At 34.9% G+C, this 9,388-nt stretch overlaps 3 protein-coding genes across 5 annotated transcripts; 1 reads left to right on the forward strand and 2 right to left on the reverse strand.

The window, feature by feature from the left end:
- Nucleotides 1-50: 50 nt before the first annotated feature.
- LOC130462943 (uncharacterized) lies at nt 51-656 on the forward strand. Its single transcript, XM_056831935.1, has one exon. The coding sequence runs from the start codon at nt 51-53 to the stop codon at nt 654-656; it is 606 nt and encodes a 201-aa protein (XP_056687913.1).
- Nucleotides 657-1,296: 640 nt separating this feature from the next.
- Nucleotides 1,297-5,361, reverse strand: LOC110781011 (protein argonaute 10-like). 3 transcript variants are annotated; one of them, XM_056831524.1, is made up of 9 exons: nt 5,030-5,361; nt 4,218-4,355; nt 3,719-3,820; nt 2,439-2,499; nt 2,219-2,282; nt 2,014-2,149; nt 1,801-1,874; nt 1,619-1,713; nt 1,297-1,393 (listed from the first exon to the last, which is right to left on the reverse strand). In XM_056831524.1, the coding sequence occupies exons 4-9, from the start codon at nt 2,471-2,473 to the stop codon at nt 1,312-1,314; spliced, it is 486 nt and encodes a 161-aa protein (XP_056687502.1). In that variant the 5' UTR covers nt 2,474-2,499; nt 3,719-3,820; nt 4,218-4,355; nt 5,030-5,361; the 3' UTR covers nt 1,297-1,311. The 3 variants fall into 3 exon arrangements, with proteins under 3 accessions (XP_056687502.1, XP_056687500.1, XP_056687501.1); XM_056831522.1 differs by having other exon boundaries at nt 1,297-1,396; XM_056831523.1 differs by lacking the exons at nt 3,719-3,820; nt 4,218-4,355; nt 5,030-5,361 and adding an exon at nt 3,255-3,611 and having other exon boundaries at nt 1,297-1,396.
- A 1,879-nt stretch (nt 5,362-7,240) lies between these two features.
- Nucleotides 7,241-8,982, reverse strand: LOC130464379 (cysteine-rich repeat secretory protein 9-like). Its single transcript, XM_056833913.1, has 2 exons — nt 8,173-8,982; nt 7,241-7,458 (listed from the first exon to the last, which is right to left on the reverse strand). Exons 1-2 carry the CDS (start codon nt 8,963-8,965, stop codon nt 7,373-7,375), a joined length of 879 nt encoding a protein of 292 aa, XP_056689891.1. The 5' UTR covers nt 8,966-8,982; the 3' UTR covers nt 7,241-7,372.
- Between the last annotated feature and the right edge of the window lie 406 nt (nt 8,983-9,388).

The following is a 9,388-nucleotide window of genomic DNA, read 5'->3' on the forward strand; positions in this document are numbered from 1 at the left end:
AAGAAGACAGATAGCTGGTACTGAAGTCTATCTGTTATGTTAGAGATTTGATGAAAGCTCATCTGTCTGAGGCTCAGTTATGCTCTATTCAGAAATACTCAATCAAAAAAGCATATGGTAAGTTGATTCTTCCTACTGCTGCAAAAGTTTACTGCGCTGATGCTGTTTGGTGTCGTTTAGGCCAAGCTAAACATAGATTCATCACCTGGCTAGCTGTTTTAGAAAGATTGAACACTAAAGACAGATTACGACAGTTTGGGCTGTCTATGGATGATCTTTGTCTTCAGTGTGGTGCTGCTACTGAGAACCATAACCATCTGTTCTTTGGCTGTCATTTTAGCTATCAGTGTTGGTCTCACATTGCCTGTTTTCTGCACATTAGTCTCACTAATTGCAGTTTGCCTCAGTTGATTAGATGGATTCACAGGAGGCACATCTCCAAGTTCAGAAAAGGGGTGTATTACACCTTTGTCTGGTGTACTGTCTATCATATATGGAAAGAAAGGAACAAATCTTTGTGGAACAATCAGATTAGCTGCATAGATAAAGTGTGTAGCATGATTAAGAGTAATGCTTGTCATAGGTTACATTCTGTGTTGCCTAAAGCTCTTAGCACTAAGGACAACAGTTCGTTTTGCACCCTTGTTGAAGGGTAGTTTGCTTAGCTTGTTGCCTGTTTTTCTTGTTTCAGTGGAGGGTTGTTCCACTTGATTCTATTCTGTAATTGTTGTGCATAATATATACAAATACTTGCTTACCAAAAAAAAAATATAAAATTAAGCCTATGTAAATTCAGCCTATGCTCCCCATCAATAGTAATAACTTTACCCTAATTCGATCAACCAAACCAAAGAAAATGTGCGACGTAAATGACTTTTCAGGCACCATGTTGAAAAGTCATTTGCCTTGCACATTAGCTTAATGTGCGACGCAAATGACTCTCATTTGCGTCGCACATTAGTTTAATGTGCGACGTAAATGACTTTTCTGGCGCCATGCTGAAAAGTCATTTGCGTCGCACAATAAGCTAATGTGCGATGCAAATGACCTTTTTGGCGCCAAAAAAATAAGTCATTTGCGTCGCACATTAAGCTAATGTGCGACGCAAAAGACTTTCAATTTTGTAAAAAAAAAAAGGTTCCATTTTACTATTATATATATATATATATATATATGTATATATATATATATAGTAAAATGAAACCTATTAAATAGAACCACATCAAATCAATAAGACTAAATACATAAAGGCAGTACCTTCATAAATCTTACAATACAAAAGCTTGAAATATGTACAACAATGTATTCCATCTAACGGTTTCTCTTGACACCCAACAAAAAAAAAAAAAAAAAAAAAAAAGTTGCTGCCCAGAATCTTCTAGTGTTTCCCTTGCTTCTAGTGTAGTATCGAGCAACGTCCCAACAATCATGGCCAAGGCGTAGCAAGTGATGAGAAAAGTGCATTTAGTATGTCAGTCAAATTGGTTTTGGTGTACAGATCGTGAGAAGAAAACCAACCTAGAATAAGTTAGGAAAAATAATTTAGATCACGGCCAAGGCGTAGCAAGTGATGTAATGTTTATTTAGTATTGTAATATTAGTTGGGGGGTCTGCTTACGTATAACAAAGATTGTTCGTTAGAGATTGTATCTCATCAGCTGAGAATTTGTTATCGTCCCAGAGAACATGGTAATGAGCTGGTCTGCTGGTTCCCTGAAGAAAACGGTTGTGCTATTTGTTATTTCTAAAGAAAACATGTAAGCTATCTATAACTCTATTAAAACTCGCTGAAAAACCCACCTGAATACCAGCATGACTGCATAGAAAGAAATCAAAATCGGTTGGGTGACATATTTTAGTATCTGCCACTGTGCCTGCAATGTCATGAATTCAATGTTATCAAACATCATCAGAAAAAGTGCAAAGGAGAAAGAAAAGATGAGAGTTAAAAACGCTTAAAACCCCTTTTCTATGAAATTATAAAGAAGAACTCATCAAAAGAATAGAAATTACCGGGTAAGATATTCCCACTCTTGTCAGTACTTCTCTTGTCGTTGTGATTGTTTGGAAATAATCTAGTATGATTACGCTTTTGGACCACAACAAATGTAACTGGGGGTTGATAGCCCGGTTCCAGTGACGCACATGCCTACGAAAAGATAGAAGTTAAGCACTGGAAAAGCATAAACTTTCTAACGGCAACAAGTTTATGGCATACCTTTCTAATGGCATCAAGTTCATACAGTAGAACATGATAGAACTGCCCATCACTGACACCATCCCTGCTCAGGAAATAAATCATGTTATATGAATGAATAAACAATTAAGATACATTTTGTCAAGAAGATATATGCCATTTCAGTTTTAAGACATCTTTCCACAATTATTTCTGTTGTCATTTCTAGTGTTGATAAAAAGATACAGGTAAGGTAATTTACCTGTAAAATATTATCCTCAGAGGCTTTTGTCCCATGGCCCTTTTAAAGGAGAGCAAAAGTTCTCTGGAGCAGCCAAACCAATAAAACTTTAGCAACGTGAGCATGAAACACTAAAAAATGGATTGACATAAACGCAAGTCAAAATCTAATGATCATCAAGTTACATGGGTGCTGAAGTATAAAGCAGCAAGACATTGTTGCATTTTATATGCACTATGTCAACACGAGTCAGCTGCAAGTATCTGACATGGTTACATATCCAGGAAGTGTTCATGTCCATGTCATTGTGCCCTATGGTAAAACTATGAGTATTATTATTATTATGGAAAGCAACATATTTCTGGAAAATAGTAGAGTAGATCTATAGCTACAATTTTCCTTCTGGAATTTAGAATGTTTATCAAGGATAGATGCAATAAATAAGTTAGGAAAAATAATTTGGCAGTACCACATCTACATTATCTAGCCATTGCTATCGAATGAATTCCTTAATGCACATTACACTTGTCATACTACGAAGCTCAAAATTCTAGAATGTACATGGAAGAAGTTCAATAATTCATATTTGTTCTTATTAACATAGAGTTCAAAAGAACGTGTAATGGCCAATTATAAATGTTACTCTACATGATTGGTAGTAGAATACAGTTATCGAATGCTACATGATGCAGTCTATGAAAAACTCTGTAATAATGATCAACCGACAAACCCTAAGACCAACTCAGGGTTATGATACAAAGGCTCCATCATGCAGAAACGTAATAATAAAATATTGTAAGCACAGATGCCAAGGGATAGAACGGAAAAGAAAATAACCTCAGCAATGGGTGGCCTTTCCTTGTCTAAGACTGCAAGTAAAGCATTCTATAAATCAAAGAAGTTTTAAACAAGGACTAAAAACAACTCTGCGACACAAGGGAAAGTATTAAGGAAATCGTCTCAACAAAATTTGCCATATTTCATTTATTTTAAAACATTCATACACATTTTTTTCACACAAAGTTATCTCACAATACACAAACAACAAAAAGAATCAGCTGACTTAGGAGAAAAGAAAATTAAAAGAATCTAAGAAATCTAAAAATACAATAATTCAATTACTGATGTAAATATCACAACCAAATTTGTTGATTGGCTCAAACCCTGCCATATTCAACATAATCAAATGAGCAATAACCTAATTTACCAAAATCCGAATCAAGTATTGCACATAAGTCAGTATCAGAACTCAAACGAAAAGGAAAAAACATCTAAATAAGCAAGGAGATAGATTAACCGACCAGTAGACGCAGAGATGCTGAAGGTAGCTGGGTGACCTCCGGTGACTGGACTAGGTGATATTTCAACCCCGCTTACCTTCACTTCATAATCAGCTTTCTTATCTGCAAAGAATATAATGTCCTTAAACTCTGACAAGGAATCAAAAGGAAATCGTAAAAGCACCCAAACAATTCCCCCCCCCCCCCCCCCCCCCCAACCCATCTCCCCCATGTTTTTAGCAACATGTAGTATAGATATCAACATTTGAGATTCTTGCTTCTTCAAAGATTTGTACACTCCACTATCATATTTCATTGTACAAAATCCAGACTCTCTTCCAAGCCCGAGTTTTGCATTCTGTGTTGGAGACAGAGCAGGACACATCCAGGTCACATGTACATATCTGATGTTATCTATGCAGATTCTCATCATACTCAAAACCACACAAAACCCACAAACTAGGATCAGATGCATCTCAACTCATTTCATCGTTATCTTCCAGAAAAAGCCTCAACCAACCTTGACCATTGAATCCCTATGTTCCCCTACAGTCCCAATGCCCATTCTGTTCACCGATGCACATTCTACTACATTTTCATCCGGGTTCTCCGCGTGCTTCAATTTATTATTTTGTGCTCCAATGAACTACCGAAAGCTCTGTATGCAATATAAGCAAAAGCAACATAACAAAGCTCAACACATAGTTGCTGATCTTCCTAATTTAACTAACACTTCAGCAGGTATCAGAATGAATTTAGAAACCAGAAATTCAAGTCACACTTACCCAGATACATATCTGATAAAAATCTAAACCCAAATTTTAAAATACCAGCACAATAATTAATCATTGCAATTGGTTTGTCTAACTAATGTAAGTATGTAACCCATAAGTATGTCATAATGTCTTATACACTAGAATAACGAAAGACACTACTCAATAACCTACTAGATTCAACAAAGAAAAACAGCAGGACACACAACCAGTGAATAGTTTACTGCAGAAATATGTCATTTCTGTTGCAATGAATCTCTAATTCTCTAAACAGCAGCCAGCAGGACACACAAGTAGCGAAGCACAAAAGAAGTACTGCAGGTCTGCAGCCTAATAACCATAGAAATCCGAATAACCTCTTAGACAAATTAATTAACACACAAATCAAATTACTAGTCCTAAATTTCCTTAAATTCAATCAAACAACAAATTAAACATAAAATTCCCACCCAAAAACCCTAAAATATACAACTTGACAGGTAAAGAATAATGAATTTTCTCCCAAAAAAACCAGAATTTTCATCCAAAAACCCTAACATTAAACGAATCTGCACCATACCTGCTGCAATAAACATACGATTTGATGACGAAGAACTAATTTGCAGAAATGGCGACGCACTGGAAACCCGAGTTTTACTGCTTCGAGACGTGACAGCGGAATCTACGATTTTACCTCTTCGTGCCATGTTTCACATATCGAGCTTGATTTTTCCGAGAAAATAGACAAATAGGGATAGGATGGTTAGAGCAGATTTCAAATGAAGGAGAGATAAAGAGGGGTTGATGTCTCAACAATGGAGTTCTGGAGAAAGGAAGATGAGAGAGAAAGAGAAGGGAGGCGGAGAGGTTATTCGTAAGTGAGAAATAATGGTAGAAGTAAACCTAAGCGGAGTATCCTAGCTGTGCGTCGCAGTTTAGTGATGTGTGACGCAAAATAAGAGATAAACTGCGTCGTAGATTAATTAATGTGTGACGCAAATGACAAAAAACCTCCAATTTGGTACATTTGCATCAGAGGTTAGTAATAAGCGACGCAGGTGATATTTTAATAGTTAAATTAGTATTTTTGCGTCACACATTACCATCAGCGACGCAATTATGGCGACGCAAATGACCATTTTTCTACTAGTGATTCTTACCGTACTCAACTTTTATTTTACATTTTTTTTACTTATGGTGATCTTAACACTACAAGAAATTGTACTATTAACGACGGGAAATCCCGTCGCGAAAGGCCAATAATCGTTGATTAACGACGGGATTTCCTGTCGCGAACCCGTCCTAAAAGGGGACCGTCGTTAATAGAAATCCCGTCGTAAATCCGTCTTAAACTCGTCGTAAAAGACATTTGCGACGGTTATTCCCGTCATTGTTTGGTTGTTAGCCCCGTCGCAAAAGGCTTTTGCGACGAGATTTTCGACCCGTCATAATTAGGTTGTCGTTAAAGATACAAATTCTTGTAGTGTAACGATCTTAAGGGACCCAACAATCTTAGCATTCTAATTTTTAAAAATTTTAACTTATGTTCTTAAATCATCAGAATAACTTGTATTAACTTATTGTCATCAAATCACCGAAGTAACTCATATTAACTCATCATCATCAAATTGAGGATTTGTCTTGTTGTTGGTCAATGATTGTTGTTTATTTTTTTGCTTTTCATTCATTTTTAGCTATTGTTTATACTTTATTTATTTAGAGGTTTTTGCATCTCTTATTCACCAAAAAAAAAAATAGAAAAAACAAGTTACGACTAATTTTTTTGGGTACAAATGGAAAAACATGACAGAAAGAGAAAAATAGAGTACGAATGTTCATTTTAAAAAAAAGAACCATCATACAGAGATACGAATTACTTCCTCCGTTCCGGAAATATCGCACCATGATTGACTTTTACTCCTTTAACCATTATTTTGACTCTTAATATCTCAAATTGTGTTCAAGTAAAAATTATAAAAAATTAATATTTAGAAAATATATATCGATACGAATCTAACATGACCCCATATGACTAAAATTTCCTTATGTACGAATCATAAAAAATGGTCAAAGTCGTCGTGTGAATTGTGTAAAAAACAGATGGTGCGATATTTCCGAAACGGAGGAAGTATATGAATGTACTTCTTTTTTAAAACAATTCCTATAGAAAATATACATGTTTTTCAGAAACAAGTTAAATATTGTAATTTACAAATTATGATTCCTCACTTTTTTATTAATTCTAATATTATTGTATATACTTTAAAAATCTAATACTTTAGAAATTAATACAAAGTACAAATTTAGGAAGTATTAATTCAATGTAAACTTTTAGATTTTAATTAAATGCAATTGTGTTTATTTTATTTTATTTTATTTATGATGTGGCTAAAGGTGAGTTAACTTGCCGGAAGTGAAGTTGAGGTTTTAAAAGGTGAAAAAAAAGTACAGGTCCCAAAAAATGAAAAACTCAAAAGGTGAGTCCCAAATATTAGCTTAACTCACAATATAACGGTTATAGTACGTGGTTGGATTTTGTTATACATCATACATGGTAAATTAGCAAGTGCTAGTACGTATGGAGTAGCATGTTATGAGCACTTGCTAATTTACCATAGATAGTTATGCACTTATTACTTATGATTTTCCTCCAGGAATTTTTTGTTGCGGATGTACTTTTAGAGAATAGGCCTTCATAGACTATCTTCGTACGTGTATTTTGTTTGAACTTTTAATACATCGTACAAAGCTTTGCATAAAAAAAAAACAAAAAAAACAAAGAGATAGTACGTTCAAATATTTATTCATGAGCAACCAAACACACTTTTTACAAGTTAAAGAACACCTTGCAAAATAAACAGGTCACTGTATAAGGTACATAGTAGCACATAATAGTACATAAATACGTATATGAATATGACAGTTACAGGAGAAGCTTCAAACACATTGCCATACTTGAAATACTTGCTATCATCGCACCAATAAACGAATTTCGTATTCCTCGGTTTCCTGTAAGGACGAAATCGAGAGTCATGCATCAGGGTGTCTTCAATTTATTTTGTTGAACTTACTAATTCATTTTCCAGCATTACATTATTGGTCATAAAAAATTATACACAGTTATTTTGGGCTTATGTAGGGTGAGCATTAGAGCTGCATAATAATAATATATATAGTACTACCTCTGTTTCATTAAGTTATTTACGCGTTGAAAAATGTGCTCAAAATTTAGACTTTGCCCCATAAATTTCCGCTATTATATATTATAGAATTATTATCATGTGAGATCCGGTTGAGTTGTTTTAACATGTACTTTTAAAATATCAACTTTTTATTTTCATACGAAATTGGATATATTAATACTCAAATATTGCATTTGACCATGTTAAAAAAGAAGTATAAAGAACTTAACGAAATGCAGGTAGTATTCCTTATGTGATTGATAGAGTATAAATCTAATCTTCAACCAAAAGCTTAAGCCGATGATTGAAGCTCTAAAATTAATTTTATACTCTATCACACCCCTCACATGAGGGGTGGATCAAATTTGAATCCGTGATCTTTGTGTCACGCTGGCAAAAATACCATACCAAATAAACAACTCAACCAAAAGCTTAAGCTGATGGTTTAAACCCAAGATAAGTTTTATAATTTATTAGTGATATCGATCTATTATTGTGAGTCTATATATAACTCAAATAGTTGGTGACAAAAACATTATACCTGCTGAAAATGTAATTGGGAGACTTCGACGAAAAGTTTGAGAAAAACTCCATGGACGACTTAGCGTCTCACCAGATAATACGTAGCTCAATCTACAGATTGGCGAAAACAATTGTGCATAAACTGAACCAGTATGATTAGTGGTGATTTCACTAAATCCATTTTGCAAGCACGTACTGCAATTAATTGATGTAATATCCGGATTGCATTGAGCAAATGCGTAAATGGTTTCAAGGGACGTGTATTTGGCTGTCATGGTGGCAAAGTAACGAGAGGAAACGGGAAATTCAGAGGTAACGTTGCTAATGAGATCGATAAAAGTGTTACCCAAAATCTGACCAAAATTTGTTTCTAGGTCTGCGGTTTGACGACTAGCTTGAACGTACCGTGGCAATTCCACCATAATAGTGGAGAATGAAAGGTTAGCATAGTGTAAGATACATTCTTCGTAATATACGATGCCTTCTACACTCGAAAGGCACGAAGTAATGTTAATGGCGGCACTAGCTACACAACTTTGGCATGTTTGAGGAGAGACGTCGTAACGACAGTAAAAGAAGGCGTTAACTTGGTCTTCGCCAACGCCGGTAGTGTTGGTGCTATAGTAAGAGGTTGATGCTTCGAATGTGAGTTGAGTTATGGCGTTTTCGATGTTGGCTTCAAAGCCGCTAAGATGGGTAAAAGGTGCGAAACAACCGTGGTTTATATAAGTGAGTTGGGAGTTAACACTAAGAATTGATGAAATGATGAAAAAAATAGGGAATTGAATTTTGTATAGGAAAGAAGTAGCCATGTTTGTAATATATGTTGGAATGTTGGATTGATGGTTGAGGGAAGATGCTTTTGTGTTCGATGTTATATATAAGTGGATGAGTGAGTGACCAAGTGTGGTATAACTACCTTTCTACTGTTATGATATGACATGGTCTTGGCAAAAGAATAGTTATTTAATGTTAACCGTATGAAAGTGGATTAATTTACATGGTCTTATATTCATCATTATCTTGCCGTGATTGTATGATTTTTGTTCTAAAGGAAAGTCTCTGATTTTAATTTGGAATTTTCAAACATTTAACGATGACAGTGTATAGGAATAGTCAATCATCTACTTACTCCACTTATAATGAGTTTTACGGTTATTATTTACAAAAATATTAAGATAAATGGAAAAAGCGCATGTGTGTAAAATGAAGATGACTGTAACAGAATATGGATA

Source organism: Spinacia oleracea, chromosome 6, assembly GCF_020520425.1.
Source record: "Spinacia oleracea cultivar Varoflay chromosome 6, BTI_SOV_V1, whole genome shotgun sequence".
NCBI lineage: Eukaryota > Viridiplantae > Streptophyta > Magnoliopsida > Caryophyllales > Amaranthaceae > Spinacia > Spinacia oleracea.

Excerpts from the sequence above, each read along its gene's own strand:
- LOC130464379 (XM_056833913.1), bottom strand. The coding sequence starts at position 8,965 with ATGGCTACTTCTTTCCTATACAAAATTCAATTCCCTATTTTTTTCATC. Across the intron at positions 7,459-8,172 it reads CCCAATTACATTTTCAGCAG|GAAACCGAGGAATACGAAAT; the intron begins GTATAATGTTTT and ends TCGTCCTTACAG.
- LOC110781011 (XM_056831522.1), bottom strand. The coding sequence starts at position 2,473 with ATGGGACAAAAGCCTCTGAGGATAATATTTTACAG. Across the intron at positions 2,150-2,218 it reads AACTTGATGCCATTAGAAAG|GCATGTGCGTCACTGGAACC; the intron begins GTATGCCATAAA and ends ATCTTTTCGTAG. Across the intron at positions 1,714-1,800 it reads GCAGTCATGCTGGTATTCAG|GGAACCAGCAGACCAGCTCA; the intron begins GTGGGTTTTTCA and ends CGTTTTCTTCAG.
- LOC130462943 (XM_056831935.1), top strand. The coding sequence starts at position 51 with ATGAAAGCTCATCTGTCTGAGGCTCAGTTATGCTCTATTCAGAAATAC.